The sequence below is a fragment of the Carya illinoinensis genome, chromosome 15 (genome assembly GCF_018687715.1).
Source record: "Carya illinoinensis cultivar Pawnee chromosome 15, C.illinoinensisPawnee_v1, whole genome shotgun sequence".
NCBI lineage: Eukaryota > Viridiplantae > Streptophyta > Magnoliopsida > Fagales > Juglandaceae > Carya > Carya illinoinensis.
In genome coordinates this window covers 5,403,661-5,424,395 of record NC_056766.1, presented here as the reverse complement: position 1 = coordinate 5,424,395, position 20,735 = coordinate 5,403,661, and the positions used below count along the sequence as shown (strand labels likewise).

General features: G+C 39.7%; 1 protein-coding gene across 2 annotated transcripts; it reads left to right on the top strand.

The window, feature by feature from the left end:
- Positions 1–1,798: 1,798 nt before the first annotated feature.
- LOC122296208 lies at positions 1,799–18,398 on the top strand. 2 transcript variants are annotated; one of them, XM_043105702.1, is made up of 10 exons: positions 1,799–6,989; positions 14,383–14,584; positions 14,701–14,848; positions 14,981–15,080; positions 15,343–15,417; positions 15,624–15,714; positions 15,878–16,148; positions 16,234–16,276; positions 16,348–16,451; positions 17,743–18,398. In XM_043105702.1, exons 1-10 carry the CDS (start codon positions 1,922–1,924, stop codon positions 18,142–18,144), a joined length of 6,504 nt encoding a protein of 2,167 aa, XP_042961636.1. In that variant the 5' UTR covers positions 1,799–1,921; the 3' UTR covers positions 18,145–18,398. The 2 variants fall into 2 exon arrangements, with proteins under 2 accessions (XP_042961636.1, XP_042961635.1); XM_043105701.1 differs by having other exon boundaries at positions 14,698–14,848.
- Positions 18,399–20,735: the final 2,337 nt, after the last annotated feature.

Below are 20,735 nucleotides of genomic sequence, written 5' to 3'. Positions count from 1 at the left end.
TTTCAGAACAAGTTCATGATAAGTTAAGTTTCATATCATGTTCATGTTAATTCAAGTTTCAGAGCAAGTTCATGCTAAGTCAAGTTTCAGATCAAGTTCATGTCAAGTCAATTTCAGTTCATGTTTCAATTTAAGTTATGTCAATTATGCTATGTTGTACGCCAAGTTATGCTCTAATTACTTATGAATTTGATTATACATTTATACTTTTACTGTCATCCATGCATCATTAGTTTGTGTGGAAGTTTTTTGTTAACCTACTGAGAATCAAATCTCACTTTGGTAGTCCCAACTACTATTCTTGCCAAATGGTAGATCTTGTTACAGGACCTAAAGAAGAATCAGGAGCTGATTAACTAGACACAGTTGACTAAGCGATGGTGTGACGTCAATGTTAATATAGTAGTTAACATAAATTACTACTTGAACGATAGAGTTGCATCTCTAATACTTTTTGGATCATAACCATTTTGTACTAGTGTTGTGATCTTAGTTATTCAATGGGTTTTTATGTATGAAGTATGTTTTAAGCATTTAGGATATTTTCAATTTGGTGCATAGTATTACTAAAAAAAAAAAATTATCCGTTGCGAATATTGCATAATGTTAGATGCATGTTAGGAATATTGTATCTTATATGTCATGAACGGGGGCAGGTAATCTTGTGTTGCATGTCTCGACGCTTCAAATGTCCGTCCGATCCCAAACAGAATTTGGGGGCGTCACACCAGTACTTGAGGGATTAATGTGCAAGAAAATATCTGAGAAGGGGCCATGCTTGGAAGGATCATACTTCTCTTGATCACCCCACAATGTGTATGCTTCCTTGCCATGAACAACATTGTCCCCTATGAGCAGTTCTGCCTCTAGCATGCATAGAGGAATCACCAAATTTATCACAATGCAAATAACTGTAGTTACTATGAGATTCCATTCAATGATGAATAAACCGCCCACTATCTGTTTGAGGACCTACTTTCCTGCTATGGTGTGCATTTGTGAAGCTGATAAATCGAATAATTACAATTGAAAATTCATTATAGATCACAGAGAGAGAGAGAGAGAGAGAGAGAGAGAGAGAGAGAGAGAGAGAGAGAGAGAGAGAGAGAGAGAGAGTTCATATTGCCAATTTTTAAATTTTTTTTTTTTCAAAAAGCCATTCTAACAATGAAAGATGCGAGAAGCATAAGGGAAAGAGACAATGGGAGATGGGCGTTTGGCCCACCCGGACTATGACGTAACTCTATGAGATCGGGGTGTGTAGGTGAACCGACTTCTAAGTAGTATCTCTCTCTCTCTCTTGAAAAATTCTACTTATAATTTCCTATATCACAAACCGATATGTGCTTTATCATTTTTGCTAATTTATTTAAAAACAAAAATAAAAAATTATATATTAATGTGTGGTGTGAAGATAATAACTGATTTTTTTTATTGAATAATGTTAATCTGCCTCCTTATTTTATCTTTTTCATTTTGACTACTTATGTATTTTTTTAAAATTTTTTTACTTACTAATTAATTAAGTGACTATTAATGTATGATATTTTTTTATTTTTTTAAAATATTTAAATATGATTAAAAAATACTTGAAATAAAAAGTAAAAGAAAAAAAATATAATTAGCCCTAAGAACACACCTAGGGGATAAATTTTGGAGACATAATAGCATTACCATTTTTTTCTTGCACGGTAGGAAACGCGGTCTGAAACTGCTGGATAGCGTGGCCTGCTGATAGCCATTGGATTAGATTTAAGATAAAGGTGGGCACGTCGAACCGAAGTGCTTTGACTGGACACACAAAATCTTTTAAATTCAAGGAACCGGCGAGCGGTCAAAAATCTTGAGCTCGTTCGCAAGCACCTACGCAAGGAATCATCGGCATCGAAGTAAAGAAGACCACGAACAACCGCCCGCCTCCATGGATCTTCATCCTCACTTCCTCCACCATTCCTCCAGGTATGATCCTGTTCCCCATCCTCATCCTCCTCTTCCTCCTCCTCCTCCTGCTTCTGCTTCCACTCCTCACCCTCAGTTCCGCGAAACCTCCAATTTCCATCCCCATCATCACAACCGCTACCTTTCTCAGCCTCAGCCTCAGCCTCTGCCACAGCTACCGCCGCCTCTACCGCATATTTCAACTCTCCCTCGTTCTTACCAACAATCCCTCCCTCCCCCTCCTCCTCCTCCTCCTCCTCCATCCCAACACCACCACCCCCACCACCACAAACAATACAACCCTAATCAGCCCCAATTTGCTTTCTCCTCCCCCACTTATGCCCACCCAGTTCAGGATTTCACCCAAATTCGCCGAATTGACGACCGCCCTCGTCACCGGTTGCCAGATATAGACCACACCCGCCCCGATTTCTCTGACCCCTCTGGGGTTCTGCCCGATATCCACCACCGCTCCACTGAGAAGCCTTACCTCCCGCCTCTCGTTTTGGATCGAAACGACGCACATCAGCGTCAGCGCTTGTTTGATCAGTTTAGGCATGATTCAGAGGGTAGTTCCAGGTTCAGAGTAGAATACGATGATGGGTTTGATCCAAACCACAGAAATGAAAATTTGGTTTGGGGTCGTGGCGATAACAATTATCATCGCCGAGGTCATATTCTATCTAATTCTGATACATCTTCTCGTGATTTTGGATTTGTTTCTAATTCAAGGGATATTGAACCAAACTCGGGTGTTTATGATTACCGATTTGGCTCGGTTCATGATAATGAGGCATATAGGAGTGGTAGAAGTGATGGAGGTCATGATCGACAAGCCGCCAGAGATGTAAGTGATTTTTTGTATGAGATGGGAAGCAATGAGATTAGTGATGGTGAAGGGGTTCAAATTGGTTCAACAAAGCATGAGTATTTTGGTTTGGACGTTGCAAGATATAATCATAATAGAGGGAGCAGGGAGGGTAGTCATGAATATAATCATAATCACACCCCGAGGAAACAAATACAGAAGAAGAGTGCTTTTCTGAGAATTCAGATGGCCAAACCTAATCACAGGAGTAGAGAGAGTGAACGGTCACATTATTCTGGTTATTTTGAAAAAACCAACTCTGGTTCCTTCAGAGGTAGAGATCAATATATGAATTCGGGATATGGGATGGAAGAAGAAGAAGAACAGGAGAGACAGGGAAGCCCTGTAGAGCTTGATGTTTCTTTCAAATCTAACTCACTGGTGGCCAAGGCAATAGTGGCACCATCTAGCTCAGCAGTTGTTTCTGATGCAGATTTGACCCCTAGAAATGAAAAAACTAGGAAAGTCTCTGATGGAGATCATTCAAATTCCCGACTGAGTAAACTCAATGTGGGCGCTGTCAATATGGATAGCTCCACAGGTATTCCTAATAAGGCTTCCACTTCTAGAAAGGACTCGAAACAGTTTGAAAAGAGAGTACTGACTTCTGTTGTTGGGAGTGTTCATGATGGTAATTCACAGCCTTGTTCCAGTGGAGCCAGTGCGTCACTAGGGAAGAGTGCAGTGGACAGGTCTCCTAAGGGTCTGCTTTTGCATAAAAATGGTACTGTTGCTGGCTGTGGTAAAACAACTGCCCCCAAGGTTATAAAGAAGAAGAAAGTTGTAAAGAAAGTTGTGAAGAAAGTTATAAACCATCAATCTCGTATTTCTAGCTCACAACAAACAAAAAAGTTTGATGAACCCGTTAAAGCAGATGACTCTACTCACAGTCCAGCTGCTGCCTCTGGTTTTGATAAGAATGCAACACCTTCGGAACAGATAAGAACTTCTGATGGCATGACTTCAAGGTCCAATGTGTTTTTGCAGCCTTGTACAGATAAGGTAAATATTTTGCCTGAAAATGACGTGGCAGATATATCTTCATTGCCCACAGTATCATATGATTGTAGAATTAATATTGATTCTAGTAGGACATGTGCACCTAGCATCAAGAAAAATTTGAACAATTCAACTTCTCCATTAGTTTCTTCGAGTCGTGAAGAGAATAAAATTGACAAGAGTCCTGTAAATGCGGATAATACAATTCAGAGTTCGCAAAGCATCTCAAATTCTGACAATGATTTATGTAAGCCATCAAATGAAATACATTTTTCTGGCGTTGGTAGTGTGGAAAATGTCAGCAAGCAGTTTTGTCATGGGGGACTCCCTTTATTGCTTGAGAAAGGTCGAGAAAAAGAATTTACTGATGAAAATGTTAATTCTGCCTTTTTAAGTTCAGAGGAAATCAAAATTCATGAGGATATAACTAATTCATTTAGTTCACCCCATGGTACAGATAGCAAATTGGGTTTTGAAAATGATATGGTTAAGTCACAAGAGAATAGTACAGTTTGTGATATTGGCATCAAGGGTGCAATTAAAAAAGAGCCCAGTACAAATCAGTTCACCACATCATTTGTAAATGGTATTGTGGAAGAAATTCATGAGGGACTGGTGGGAAGCAGTGCGATACTTGGTTTGTCGAGTTCAGAAGAAATTGATATATGCCAGGGTCTTGTTTATGCAGAATGCTCCAACCATGGCAGAGATGCCACCAGGAATTCTGACAATGGTCATGGTAGTTTAGAAGAGAAGAAAAATAATGTTTTCAACAGAGGGACCATCAATGATGCTGGCAAGCATCCATCTCCAGGTGGGGCTACTGTGTCACAAGAGAATTTTAGGGTAGAAGAATCTTTAAATGGCATGGTTTTGGTCAGAGCTTGTGAGGATAACACACTTAAGATTAAGAAGAGGAGAAATACAAGGACTCAGTTAAATTTCTCAAATTCGACTGACATATGTGTAGAGCCTGTCAATGATGCAGTTGGCCCTGAAACCCCAGCGAATACAACCTTAAATTTATCTGTTAAGGGTTCATGTCCCGTGGAAGTTGCAGTTTCTGATGTTGGAAGTTTGGATGGCATACTACCTGGTGCCGATGGCATCAGTGTGCTGCATGCAAAAAGTTCAGTACCTGGGCTATCTGAAGAGTTCACAGTAAAAAATGATGTTCATGGTTATCTGAATGAGACTTCACCCAGATACAAAAAGAAGAGAGGGGTTTCTGTCTCTGATTCAGCATTGTCTAGGCCAACTGTATCTGAGACCAATGAGGGACCCACAGGCACCTCCACATGTTGTGCAGAAGTGTCCCTAACTAGCAATGATGATCTAACACAAAAAGAAGGGGAAGTTGCAGTGTCTAGCATAAACTATATGTGTAGTACTGGTTTCACTGTGTTGATTGAGAACACTTCAGAGGTACGATTTGCTGAGGCTGTGGGTGCAACAAGGGATGTCTTATCAGATGATTATTTGAAACTTTTTGATGTAGGGGTTGAATCTTGTTCACATGCTGGGGATCCAAATGCACAGTCCCCTTGTCCATCAGGGTTTGGTAGTGAGCAGAAAGAAAATAGTGCTGTATTTATAGCCGATAACATTAATCAAAATGATGTTATGGATATAGACACTAGTGGTGGAGAAAAAATGGAGGCAAATGATGCAAAAAATAAAGTTCTGATTCATGGTGAGACGCCTCGGTGCAAAGTTACTTCTGAACCTCAGTCCCCAGACTTATATCAAAGACTTTCCAATTCAGATATGGAATCTGATTATCTTCTTGTGAAGGATAATTTACCTCTAGGGTCAAACTATCTGTCTTTATCTGATGATGGTGCTGGAGTTTCTTCATCTAACACTAATGATGAAGTTATGGATGCTGTGTCTGGAACACTTCCAGATATAGGTTTTCCAGAAATCTCGGCTGAAGTCCTGAGCATACGCATGTTAAATTGCAAACAACCACCCGGCCAACTTTCCAATGAGAAGGTATGTGGGGATGACCAAAAATTTAATCAGAAAACTGTTGTTGGAGTCAGTTCCAATGCACCTGCTCATACTTCATTTCCACAGTCCACCAAGCTCAACCTTGCAACTGGAATTGACCACCCAATAGTGGGGAAGACGGTGCCATTACCATCACAAGATTCCAAACTTACATCTCATAGTCTAAATCTCACGAGTGCAGAATTAATGGGAAGCAAGACACAGCTGATTCATTCCCTTCCTAAGACTTTTCCAGGCCGTTCATCATTTTTTTCAAACAATTCAAAGAAGACAGCCTCTTCTACCCATATTGTAAAGCCCCGAACTTGGCATCGAACTGGTAATCCTTCTGTTCCTCCTCTGTCAGGAAATAAGCCTTTCTCAAATACCTTTCCTCCCAGAAGGAAGTTGGTGGAAAATAATGGGAAGACTCTAAGTACTTCTTACATTCGTAAAGGCAACAGTCTTGTAAGAAAACCTGCTCTAGTTGCTGCACGACACCAGGGTTCTCATGGTTTGAGTTCATCTGTATATCGGGCGAACTCTTCAGTTGCAGGTGAGTCGAGGAAGAGTACAGGGTCTGACGGTAGGTTTGATGATACTGACCCACAGAACCTTCTGAGAACAGGAATTCATACTCCTATTGAGAGACCTGGGACACCTCCATTACCCAATGGCACCAAATTACCTACTCAAAATGCTGGTTCTTCTGGGGATAAATCATCTTCCTCACAGGTGGAGCATCCGAATCGTGTTTGCTGTGAAACTACATCAGCTCCCATGAAACTTACAGAAGCTAACAATCTGACAAATACTGCTGAAGATTCTTTGAAGATTTCTGAAATTTCTGAAAATCTTACTGGCACATCAAACAACTTGGAAAGCCAAACTGAACTAAGTGACGGGAATGTGTCGTCTTTTAACACGAGGAAGATAGTATATGTAAAACGCAAATCAAATCAGCTGGTTGCAACCTCAAGCCCTTGTGATCTGTCTGTACAAAATGGCAGTAAAGTTCAAGCAGGCTCTGAGGGCTATTACAAGAGGAGCAAAAATCAGCTTATTAGGGCTTCTTTGGAAAATCAGATCAAGCAATCAGTTGCCGTGTGTGATGACCTTTTAAATTCAGAAAGGCAACAGGCTCCTAAGGTTGTTTCTAGCCGAAAATTTACTAAGAGGCGACAGCATAAGGGTATGTATGAAGAACTTTTTTTTTTTATTAGTAAGAATTTTATTATAAGCACAAAGGTGCTATCCAAATACAACGAGGTGTGTAAAAGAAATATGTTTGAAGAACTTATTAATCGTGTGTTGTCTATTTTATCTTTACAAACAACTATTGTCTGACCCAACCAGTTAGTCTGCACACACACACAAATGCTGGCATTTAGTTTAAAGTTAATGTTTGGCAGTAAAGAATCCATTCACATAGAGTTAGCATTTTTTAGTGCTGGGTAAAATTAGCGCATGAAATTTCGGAATGTATTTTTTGAGTTGGTAGCTTTGTTCCATCATATGTTCCGACTCCTGTTAATCTGTCAAGAACCTAAGTGTATGCCTTCCTCCGTTGATATTGTCATATTCTTCCTTTGGTGATTGTACATGGCTGCTTACAGGAAATATTTGAAAAAATAAGTGCCAGTTTTTTCCCATTGTTTTTGTTATGTAATAAAGTGTTGTGCAACTCATTTGATTACATACATCATTCTAGATAAAGAGATAAATTTGCAGGTTGATACTATGTATTTTTTTTTTTTTTTGATAAGTAAACGATAATATTAATAAAAGGCATAGCCCAAGTACACAAGAAGGTATACAAGCGGTAAAACCTATCTAGGTGGCTAAAGTAGTCACCAGAAACTCGTGTACATTTAGGCCATTAAAGTCTATAGCTAGAGACCATAGAAGTAAAGTGCTGAACAAATAGATACAAAGCTCCTCAGTTGTCCTCTCCTTATCTTCAAATGTTCGTTCATTTCTCTCTTGCCAAATGCACCACATAATGCAGATAGGTACCATCTTCCACATAGCTTTGACTTGTAAATCTCCTCCCGGCATCGCCCAGCTGGCTACTAGTTCAAGTACTGACTTCGGCATCATCCAATTTAACCTTACTCGACGGAAAACTTCACACCACAAGGCTCTCGCTGTCTCACAATGTAGCAGGAGATGGTTCACTGACTCACCATCTTTCTTACACATATAGCACCAATCAGTAATGATTACCCGCCTCTTCCGCAAATTATCGGTAGTCAGAATCTTGCCCAGAGCTGTTGTCCAAACGAAGAAAAGTGTTTTGGGCGGCGCTTTATTCCTTCACAATCTTTTCCATGGAAACGAAACATTCGGTGTAGCTGTAAGGGCCTTATAATAAGAGCAAACCGAGAAAATACCCTTACCCGTATGTTTCCACCACAGTTTGTCTTCATGCAATCCGTTCGGCTTCATAGAGTACACTTGGTTGAAAAAATCAGTGAAATTGTTTACTTCCCAATCCTGTGCTGCTCTACAAAAAGTGATGTTCCAGTGAACTTGATCCCCCGAGCGAACCAACAGGTCCGCGACCGAAGCTTCTTGATCACAGGCCACTAAATATACACATGGAAAAGTGTCCTTCAGTGCCTCTTCCCCACACCAAATGTCCCTCCAAAAACTTATTCGTGTGCCCTCCCCCACCAAAAGTTTAGTATTATTGGCAAACATCCTCCACCCTCTTCTAATTTGTTTCCACATCCCCACTTCATATGATCCATTCCCCTCTCTAGTACACCATCCCCCCCAAAGGTTGCCATATTTACTATGAACTACTACTTTCCATAGTGCGTCCGACTCCATATTATATCTCCAAAACCATTTCCCTAGGAGAGCCCGATTGAAAATTCTCAGATTCTTTATCCCCAACCCTCCTGAAGAAATTGGTCTGCAAACCGTATCCCAATTGATTAGATGAAACTTGAATTCATCCCCCAACCCACTCCAAAGAAAATCACGGTACAATTTTTCAATCCGTGCTGCCACAGAAGCTGGTATTGTAAAAAGAGATAGAAAATAAGTGGGTAAGTTAGAAAGAGTACTCTTTATCAGGGTCACTCGGCCTCCCTTCGACAAGTACAGTCTTTTCCATCCAGCCAATCTTCTCTCTATTTTCTCAATAACTGTATCCCAGATAGCTATGGCTCTTGAAGCCGCCCCCAAAGGTAAACCCAGATAAGTCATTGGAAGAGCGGTGACCTTACAGCCCAATGTGTTAGCCAACTGTCGAGATCTACTAACATTCCCAATTGGAACTAATTCTGATTTATCAAAATTTACTCTCAGACCTGATGCTGCTTCAAAGCATAACAGTAGCGCTTTCAGAGTCCTAAGTTGTTCTTGTTCAGTCTCACAGAAAATCAGCGTGTCATCAGCAAAAAGTAAATGAGATATCGAGATAAGGCCCCTGTTCAGATCACCCACGGAAAAACCAACCAGCAAACCATTGTTAACTAGAGTCATTATCATTCGACTCAGGGCCTCCATTATGATAAAGAGAAGAGGGGACAATGGATCCCCTTGTCTTAAACCTCTCGAGCTGTTAAAGAAGCCTTCTGGACTGCCATTAATCAGAATTGAAAATCTTGCTGTTGAAATGCACCATTTGATCCATCTACACCATTTTTCCCCAAAACCACACCTCCTCAAGAGATATATAAGAAAATCCCAATTTACATGGTCATATGCCTTTTCCATGTCTAATTTACAAATAATCCCTGCCATACTGGATTTTAATCTACTATCTAAACATTCATTGGCTATTAATACCGAGTCCAAAATCTGACAACCCCTAACAAAGGCATTTTGTGGCTTTGAGATTATCTTACCAATGGCCTCGCCCAACCTGTTTGCTAGAACCTTTGAAATAATTTTATAGACCCCGTTAATGAGGCTAACGGGCCTAAAATCCTTCACTTCTACAGCCTCGGTCTTCTTTGGAATTAATGCAATAAAGGTCGTGTTCAAACTTTTCTGAAATCTCCCTGACGAGAATAGTTCCTGGAAGACATTCATCAAATCCTCTTTTATCACCTCCCAACAAGTGTGGAAGAACCCCATCGAAAAACCGTCTGGTCCTGGTGCTTTGTCTTTCCCCATACGTCTGATCACTTCATATATCTCCTCTTCCTCGAACGCTCTTTCCAATCTTGTCGCAATCTGTGGCTCAATGGAATCAAATACAAGTCCATCCACTTTTGGCGTCCATCCCTCTCTTTCTGTAAATAGTTGTTCGAAAAAATTCAGCACATGTTCCCATATCACAGGGGCCTCCGTACACTCTCTACCATTGATACTCAGCATCTCAATGGTATTATTCCTCCTATGCGAATTTGCCACTCTATGGAAGAATTTTGTACTCTTATCCCCTTTTTTCAGCTGCAAAGCTCTTGATTTCTGTCGCCAAGATATTTCTTCAAAAGATAATACCCTTTTTATCTCTGAAGTCAATTCTGCCTTTCTTGTTCTTTCCTCTACGGAGAGAGATCTGCCTTCGTTGATGCTTTCAGATTGCGGAATAATACCATTGAGATGCTGAGTATACATGTGAATAATACCATTGCCATGTACTTCCTATGTACTTCCTATATACCATTGCTGACATGTAATACCATTGAGATCTGCCTTTTTGAAGTCTCTCAAGTTTCATACCACCAACCGCCACCTCTCAATGGAGAGCACACCTTGTCCCAACCAACTAGGTGAAACTTAAACTCGTCGCCAAGTCCACTCAGAAAGTCTCTTTGGAGCTTCTCAATCCGTAAGGCAACACTAGCTGGAAGGGGAAATAATGAATAAAAAATATGAAGGAAGATTTGAGAGAGTACTCTTTAATAAAGTAATACAACCCCCTTTACACAAATACAACATTTTCCACCCAGCCAGCCTTTGCTCTATCTGCTCTAACCCCTCATCCCAAATAGTCTTGGCTTTGAATGATGCTCCTAGCGGAAGACCAAGATACTTCATAGGCAGCGATGAAACCCCACAGCTCAATATGCTGGCCATTCCCCTGACATTGCGAGTGTTACCCATGGCAACCAACTTGGATTTTGAAAGATTTACTTTTAGATTGGATACCGCTTCAAAACAAAGCAAGATGGCCTTCAAAGATTGAATATGACCTTGATTTGCCTCACAAAATAACTTGTCATTTGCAAACAAAAGATGTGAAATAATGGTAGAGCCTTGGTTAGTATCCCCCATCGAGTATCCTGACAAGAGTCCACCCTCCACTGAAATTGACAACATTTTGCTTAGAGCTTCATGACAATAACAAATAAGAGGGGAGATAATGGATCGCCTCGATGCAACCCTCACAAACTGTTTACACACAATGCCTCATCCATGACCTCCATCTTTCCCTAAAATACATCTCCTTAACAAATAAAAAGGGAATTCTCAATTAACATGGTCATAAGCCTTCTCCATGTCTAATTTGCATAAAATACCCAGAACTCCTGATTTTATCCTGCTGTCCAAGCATTCATTAGTGATAAGGACCAAATCCAAAATTTTCCTTCCCCTAACATGTTCATTTTGAGACGTAGAGATGATTTTGTCCATGACCATGCTCATCCTATTAGCAAGAACTTTTGAAAGTATCTTACACATAATGCCCACAAGACTAACAGGATGGAAATCTTTCACCTCCATTGCACTAACCTTTATGGGGACAAGTGCAATGAATGTAGCATTTAAACTCTTCTCAAATTTCCCAAAAGTGAAAAATTCTTGAAAAACCTGCATGGCATTCTCTTTCACCACCTCCCAACAAGTCTGAAAAAATGCCTTGGTAAAACCATCCGGGTTTGGAGCTTTGTCTCTATTTATTTTTCTAACTACTCGGTGTACCTCCTCCTCTTCAAAAGCTCTCTCAAGCCACATAACCAAAACTCCACCTGACGCCCCATTTGAACCTAAATATGACCAACCTGCATATTGACAGCCCCAAATACTTCAGATAGTGCTTCTTGTAATAGACTTCAATTTAGTCTCCATCAAACAAATGATGTCTACTTTCCAAAGTCTCAACAAATTTTTTATTCGGAGGTGCTTTTCAATCTCATTCAACTCCCTAACATTCTAAATAAGAATTTTGGGCTTCATTTATCAACAGCTATAGCCCTCCCTTTGTTTGTACTCCCCTCATTCCCTTCATAATTGATAGACCAAGTAAGTCTTCTTAATTCTCTATTTCTTTTAGATCCCATATCATGATGATAGTGACCTGCATCAATTGCTGTGAGGAGAGCCTTATGCCTCGTTTGGTTACACAGTTAAGATGAGATAAGATGAGATGTTTTGTTGGTAGTTAAATAAAATATTTTTATAATATAATTTTTTAATATTAATTTTGTTTTGGAATTTGAAAATTTTGAATTGTTTATTATATTTTGTATGAGAATTTGAAAAATTTGTAATGATTAGATGAGATGAAATGAGATGAAATAGTTTGGTATTTAGTAACCAAACCAAGTATAAATTGGTCTTCAAAACCCACACGAGATTCCTACACAACTTTGAATCTATTCCACTTTTTGAATGACCCAAGCTGAGGATGAACTAGGTGGTACGGTACAAATAGGGACAGGATCAACCCCAGTTGTTGTACCTTCTCACCCAAATTAGACCCAAAGAGAACCATAGTTCCTTCCACTTCTGCCTCCCCTACTGTGTGCGCATTATCACCCATAGATGCCACACTCTCAGCCACATTAGGAAGATTTTTCTCAATGGTTACAACTTTTTCCGGCATCGGAATATTCATCTGCACTGCATTGAGGTTGAGATCTTGCCTATATGTCTCCTGTGAAATTTCTTGTGTTAACCCCCCTCACTCCTAACCTCCCAAACCCAAACGTTGATGCATAAGCTTTGTTGCTGGCATTGGAGACGTCACCCTTACCTCTGCGGTGTCGAGAAGCAGCCTAGATAATGTCGGTGCACTAGTCTGCATCATCCCACAGAGCATCGGCCCACCAGAAGATGTGTCCCTCGATTTCCCATCTTTCTTGTACAGTGTCGGCGCTAGGTTTCTGGCACATGGGTCACTGGAAACTACCCTAGAAGACGTTGACAGAGGGATGGTGATACCCCTGGATGTTGTGGCAGCATAGCCATGGTCCCAGAGGAGGACGTTGAGCCCTTTTCAAACTAGGTATTCCTTTGGGCTTGGATGGGTGTAAGCCCATTTTGTTTTAGGCGCCATCCCTTTTTGGGACGAGTTGGGCCTGTCAGGCCCAAGCCCAAGCCCATCTTAGCTTTGCTTTTTCATGCCTCGTATACTGCCTTGACCCAAAACCAGAGTTACCTTGGCCTAGGCCCAAGCCTTGACTAGGATTTCAATCGCAGTCCACCTTGCCTAGCAAATCTTCAACAGACTTCTTAAGACAACGCAGCTCGTCCTCTAGCCCAAACAGGACTCTGCGCCCCTCACTTTCCACTATGCAAATACCGAACAAACCACCACTATCTTTTTCAGGTACAGAGTTTCGACCAACGCTCTCTACAACATAACACTCCCTTGCTACCCAATGCCTTTTGTCCTTTTCTCCATTTTGTGAAGAATGGCCTGTACCACCCTGCAATGCCACCCTACTTCCTACTCTACCACCCTTCGCAGCCGCAACATACGTCCTAGCATGCCTACCCAATTCTTTCCCTTTCCCATCACCTTGATCCACCATTGGAGCCTTGGAAAGGCGAGACAGAGCATGCTTCATCTCCATGGAAAGGCTTTTCCTTCCCCTTCCTTCCATCCCTTTCGGGAACACAATCAGACCTCATCGCCCATTGTCACCATACTCAATGAATTCTAAATAATGCTGGTAGCCATTGGAACGCCGATGGGCAACCAACGACAAAGACCCAATACGATAAGTCTTGAACAAATCCTTCCTTCCCTCTAAAAAGAGCACTCTTCCACTGTGTTTGCTAGCCAATGAGCACGAGCACGAGCACGAGCACTGGCACTGGCATGGCTGAGACTATGTATTTACAGTAGAAGTTGTATGATGTTCTGCAATCTGACTTCATGATGGAAGTTATTGTATTTGTTATTCAGTGATATATTATACATAAAATGTTTATTTATATTGGTAATTACCTATTCTAGAGACTTATTTTGGTTCTGGAGTGCCATTTGGTTTTTCAGTTAAATGACCATAATACTGATAAAAAAAATGTTAAATGTCCATTATGCAAATGTTGACCTTTATCTTGGACATGGCTTTTGTATTATGATATAAAATCACCACCATTGCCAGATTTGAGGAGTGAACTATGATCTTTACTGTAGACATCATATCTCAATTGGTTTTGATTTGGTACAATTGTTGTTCAAAGCTGTAGGTTTGTTGGTGGTGTTATTTTGCAAATTCACTAAATGTCACTTGTGGTACCAGTCCCAATTGTTCTAAATTATCAACTTACTACTGATGGAGAAGTTTTGAAACATTGGTGCCTTCACATAGATTAGTTGGCCTAAAGATTAGTTGGCTTTTACATGGTCAGGAGTTACTGAAAGGTGTAAGTTATGTTTTTATTTGCAGTTGTGGCAAAGACATGTAAACCTATAAAATCCTCTTTGGTGTGGACACTACGTGGCATGCAGTCCTCAAAAGATGAACGTGATTCTTTGCATCATCAGAAGGTCTTGCCTCACCTCTTTCCCTGGAAAAGAGGAACATACTGGAGAAATTTCATGCACAATCAAATTCCCATTTCCAATAATAGTTCCTTATCTATGATCAGGTACATCAGCATGTGGTACCTTTTTTGTTTGTTTGAAAGAGATATTTATAGCTGGTTGCATTTCTTATCATGCCTGTTTCTGTTCGCCTAAGCAAATATATTCCTTCTTTCAGTAGGAAACTGCTGCTCTTGAGAAAAAGGGATACTGTTTATACAAGGTCAATCAATGGATTTTCACTTCGTAAATTTAAGGTATTAAGTGTTGGTGGGTCTAGTCTTAAATGGTCAAAATCCATTGAGAAGAACTCAAAGAAAGCTAATGAGGTTAGTTCTGCTGCAACCCATGCAGCCAATTATTTCACCCTTTATAGTTATCTTAAGCTGAGTAATGGTTGGTTTTCAAACAAAAGAGCTTTCTTATTGCTTCTTAAGAAGTACTCTTCAACTTTTCTATAGGAAGCTACACTGGCAGTTGCTGCGGTTGAGAGGAAGAAAAGAGAACAGATTGGCTCTGCACGCAGTTGTTCTCGGACAAAGAATAGAAACCATTCTTCCCGTGAGTCTTTTCGTACTATAGAGATAACCCACATTGGCCATTTATGAATCCTAGTGTGCAGATGCATTTTCACTTCTTGAAATCTGTGAGATTTTTGTCTCATGGATATATTACAATTATATTCCTCTAACTGATCAAAAATATCTCTGAGATATCTGTACTATTGGATATGATCAATATTTTGTTACAAATTGGACATTCAGCAAAGTTTCTTCCTTTTACTGTAATAAATTGAGATTTCATATATCCAATGATTTTGTAGGAGAACGGATATTCCGCATTGGTTCATTTCGCTACAAGATGGATTCCACAAAGCAGACGCTTCAGAGGATATCAGGTGGCCTATTCTTGGTTCCTTTGGTCATTGATGAACTTGGGCCTCAGTTCTTTACTTTGTCTGTGCTCGGGTTCTCTGTTTTTGTTTTTTTTTTTCTATGGCAAGTTGTCACGTTGTAGTCACTAGTTAGTCTCTTTTCACATGCGCGCACACACACACATAAGTAGTCACTAAATTACTCTTACCAGTTTTTGCATATGATGTAGGTGATGAGTGTCCGGGTTCTACTGCTGCTCCATCAGAAAAAGATACCAAGAAATCTTACATTCCAAGGAGATTAGTGATTGGCAATGATGAGTATGTTGTTATTTTTCCTTCTTTAATAGATTTCTCCAGTTAATGGAAGTAAATGTGGGTGTGCTTATAAACGAGGTCACCTGGTGCAAAAAAATGTGAATTTTAGTGTCTCACCATTTTGAATATATTATTGAGTGGGATATATGTGTTCCAATGTTGGCAGGTATGTCCGGATTGGCAATGGTAACCAGCTTATTAGAGATCCAAAGAAACGAACTCGCAAATTGGCAAGTGAGAAAGTTAGATGGAGTTTGCATACTGCCAGGCTTAGGTTAGCTAGAAAACGAAAGTACTGTCAGTTCTTTACGAGGTTTGGGAAATGCAATAAAGATGATGGGAAATGTCCCTATATCCACGATTCCTCCAAGATTGCTGTCTGCACAAAGTTTCTGAATGGTTTATGTTCCAATCCCAACTGCAAATTGACTCATAAGGTCTAACTAAATATTCAGTTAAAAGCTTGATGTGGTCCAACTCAATAATTCTATACTTGTTTGTTGACGGTATATCTTGATGCAGGTCATTCCAGAAAGAATGCCTGATTGTTCTTTCTTTTTACAAGGTGCTTTTTGCTAAATTTACTGTAGTTGAAGTATTTAAATGCATTCAGAATTCTGATAGATTTCCTCGCAGGTTTATGCAACAACAGAAGTTGTCCTTATAGACACGTGAATGTGAATCCAAAGGCCTCTACTTGTGAAGGATTTCTAAAGGGCTATTGCGCTGATGGTAACGAGGTATACTGAGCTTTTTTTTCTCCTATTGATATCAATTATACAATATGTGTTTTGATAGGTAATCAAGAAATTTTATTAGTAGGAAAATGAGGAATAATCCAAGTACACAGGATGTATACATAAGAACACTGAGAAGTACTTAACTAGGGTTTACAACTGAAAATTGAAAACATGGACATTGGAACACAAACTCACCTCAACCCATCTAAAACCAATCATTGATGGGACCAGCTACTTTTTCAACTTCCTATAAAAAAGTTAAACCTATCTCAACCTACTTCATACATTTAAACACGTATCTTAACCTATTTACATTCAAACACATCTCAATGGGACTTACAAAATATTACTATTCACAGATCAATTCAAATTATTTAAGATCATCTGAGCATCCAAGCACAACCTAGTCATTTAAAATCAATGACCCCTGCCCATAAGAACAAGGTTTTAAAGAAGAAAGCCTTAAGCTCATCCATTGTCTTCTTGATCTTCAAAGCTCCTATCATTCTTTTCTGCCAAATGCACCAACACATACATATAGGGGCCATCTTCCATATTGCTGCCACTTGTGGATGGCCTTGGAGTCCTCCCCAGCTTGCTAGAAAATCCACCAGCCTATGAGGCATGACCCATGATAATCCTATTCCCACAAAAAACTATCTCACAAGGTCATGGCCATCTCACAATGTAGAAGCAGGAAATCTACAGATTCCCTATTCTTCTCACACATGCAACACCAGTCCAATACCATTACATGACGTTTCCTCAAATTGTCTGTAGTAAGAATCTTTATATGTACGTTGAACTTTGTCTTTCTTGCTTCTTATAAAGTGCTTATGCCTTATGGTTTATGAAGGGATTATGAATATTTATTTAGACATGCCATAGATTATGTTAACAACCTTCTTGGATCACATCTTTAATTCCTTCCAAGTATTAGAATATGAATCTCTTCCATTTAATATTGGGTAGATCATGCTATATCTGGTCTAACCTGACTCAAGCAATTGACCTCTTAGGGATGAGCATGTACTTTTATTTTTCGCCTTGGTCAAACATATTTTTTCCAATCCTCAGCAGCTCCTTCTCTTTGCCGTTTATTCTGGAAGGCTCTATAATTGTTGATACTCTCTGCATCTTGTCTTGACAATTCTTTTAAATCCTGTATTTCTGTTTATACTTGATTACCCCCCCCCCCCCCCCCCCCCCCCCTCTCTCTCTCTCTCCCCACACGCACACAAACCCTCACTAACTTTAGAATGAGTAAATGGGAATATCTCTGCACTCACAGTGTCGGAAGAAGCACAGCTATGTCTGCCCCGTTTTTGAAGCAACAGGAACCTGTCCTGAAGGGTCCAAGTGCAAACTTCATCACCCAAAAAACCGAAGTAAGGGAAAGAAAAGGAAACGGGTGGGAGCACAGAAGAATGCTCGAGGGCGTTACTTTGGTTCTATGCATATCAATGTTTCTGAGCCTGGAACAACAGTTTTTGAAAAACACCCCTCACATAACAATGACGACCTTTTACTTGAAGGAAAATTTGCTGATTACATCGGCCTTGATGTCAGCGATGAAGAAGTTGGTGAAAGTAATGATCCAGGAAGCGAGCAAACATTTTGTGACAGTGATTTGTCAGATGTACAATTTGATGATCTTGATCAGCTAATAAAACCAGTTCGTATAATGAATTAACAAATTTGACTGAAGTATCTCCAGAAGGTGACTGCTAAGTGAAAGCATCCAGCAAATACCATGGAGGAATTGTGTGTGTTGTAAATTCCATAAAGCAATTTTTCTTTTTTCTTTTTCTTTTTTCTTTTTGTTTTTTGGAACTGACAGCTTCTTGTTTTCTGCCATTGCAGAACAATTTTATATGCTGCTCGGGCATATTCTCTGTTTGTACATTTACAAAAGCTACTGAATCAATAAAGCATTTTAGTATCATATGGAATTGAGCATTAGAAATTCTGATGTCCCCTTTCATTGTTGGGTAATTTTTAATGCGAATGCTCCATTCATCCATAATTTGCAGATGATATTAGCAAAGCACTAATCAATTATCTCACCTTTAAAATCATTAAGACAGGCACTTCATCAATGACCTCAATCTCTCTTCAGCAGGTTCCATTTTCAAAGCACTACTTGTTGGAATCATTGAGGAACCAGAATCATCTTTGATTATATATTATCATTTTTGCAGGAAAAGGTTCTCAGGTTAATGAAAAACACATTATATTTTCAATTTGGAAAGTATAACCAGTCATTTGGTACAAGGCAAGAACAAATTCCCATTAGAAAAGAGATCAGATTTATGCTGAGAATATGCTTATGCGAGGCTAAGAATATGCTTAATCCCTCCAACCCTTGTTGCACAAACAAGGGGAATAAAAAAATAAAAAATATAAGAACCGAGGGAGACTCGATGGACCCCATGTTTTCGAGACTCTTTCATTCACAAACCTTATCTTTTATGCTCACTCTAATATCATTGTCCAATGTCCATATTTTATACTATCTCATATAAACTTATAGGGATTTTCTTTGTCCTCTTTTATATGACAAGACAAAATCACCCTTTGTGCTACAAGGTATTATTAAAATTGTAATAATTTGTATAGATCCCAATATACATAATACAAGTCCTGCATAATTTATTTGAATAATAATAATTTTATTGTTAAAAAAGTAAAAAAAAAAAAAAAATCTTAGCGAGGTTCAATAATTTAATAATGAGAAATAATTTATATAAGTCTTAAATAGACAAATTACGTGTAAGCTCTCGTAAAAAAATGAACTCTACTTTACAAAAATATAAAAAAATTATTATTTATTAGTTAGATTTATTTATTTTTTTAAAATGATTTGTAATAGACTTGTGATTACAAGTAGGATTACTGATTTTGATGAGATGAGATAATTTTAAATAAAAATTAAAAGTTAAATAAACTATTATTATAATATTATTATTATTTTAAAATTTAAAAAAATAAAATTATATATTATAATTTATATAAAAATTTTAAAAAATTATAATAACGAGACTGGACAAGTCGGAGAAAATGAAAATCCAAACCAGCTCTCGGTAATACTTGCAAGTGTCTGTCTCTGCTTTAAGCTCTAGCATTACCGGCTCACCGATTCATTTTAAAAAAGAGAAAACCTTCCCACCGGTCAATCTGCTAATACCCAAATAACAGCCCACCAATAAACTATTGCCACGTAACTCCTCCATTTCACCTCTTTATACGCCTGACTATAGCTGATAAGAAATTGAATACACAAACCAGACCCCATCCCATCCCAAACCAGACCCATCGATCCCACGGAACTCTCCCTTTTCCGCCAAAGCCTCCATCCCAAACCAGACCAGAACCAATGCTACGGACCTCGTTTCTCATGGTGCGAAGGAGCTCGACCCAAAGCTGCGACAGAGCTTGACCTCGAGCCGCGACGGAGCTTGACCTCACGGTGCGGCACGAACTCGGACCCGAGCGTGGTGGCTCAAGCTTGGTTTCGACCAGAACCAATGCGACGGACCCCGTTTCGCATGGTGCGAAGGAGCTCGACCCAAAGCCGCGACAGAGTTCGACCTCGAGCCGTGACGGAGCTTTACCTCACGGTGCGGCACGAACTCGAACCCGAGCGTGGTGGCGCAAGCTTGGTTTCTTTTTGGCCTCCATAGAGGGATTTTGATGACTGTTTTCCTCTGTTTGTTTCAATTTTTTTTTTTCTTTTTGGGTTTTGGATTTTGGATTTTGGTTCCTTTAGTATTCGGTCATGTAAAAGAATCATTGAGATCAAATAGAAGACGACAGAGTTTTCTCTTCCCAATTAACTATACGCAAATTGCAGAAAGAAACAATCGATTCACTTTCTTTATCTGGGCCTTTTTGTCTGTGATACAGAGCACAACACAAATCAATGGGGGGCGACGACTTGGTGGGGCGACGGAGGAAAAGCTTTTCAGTGGTGGGCGACTGAGCAATGAGGAATTTTTTTTGGGGGGGTGGGGGGCGATGGAGGAAATGACCTCATTGGGAGGCGACGGAGGAAAATACCCCAGTGGGGGGCGACGAAACTTGTTGGCGACGACAGTGCTGGTATGGTGCGGCGAAGTCGAGCTGGTTGTTTGGAAGAGAGAGTTCCTGGTATTTCCTTTCGTAATACGTAGTGGGTTGTTTCTGAAATCAATCGGCTGGAATCTCCTTCAGACAGTTCATTGTGAGCTTGCCTACGTGTCATTCCATGTGTGGAGGCTGTTATTATGAGAAAAACAGCCCGAC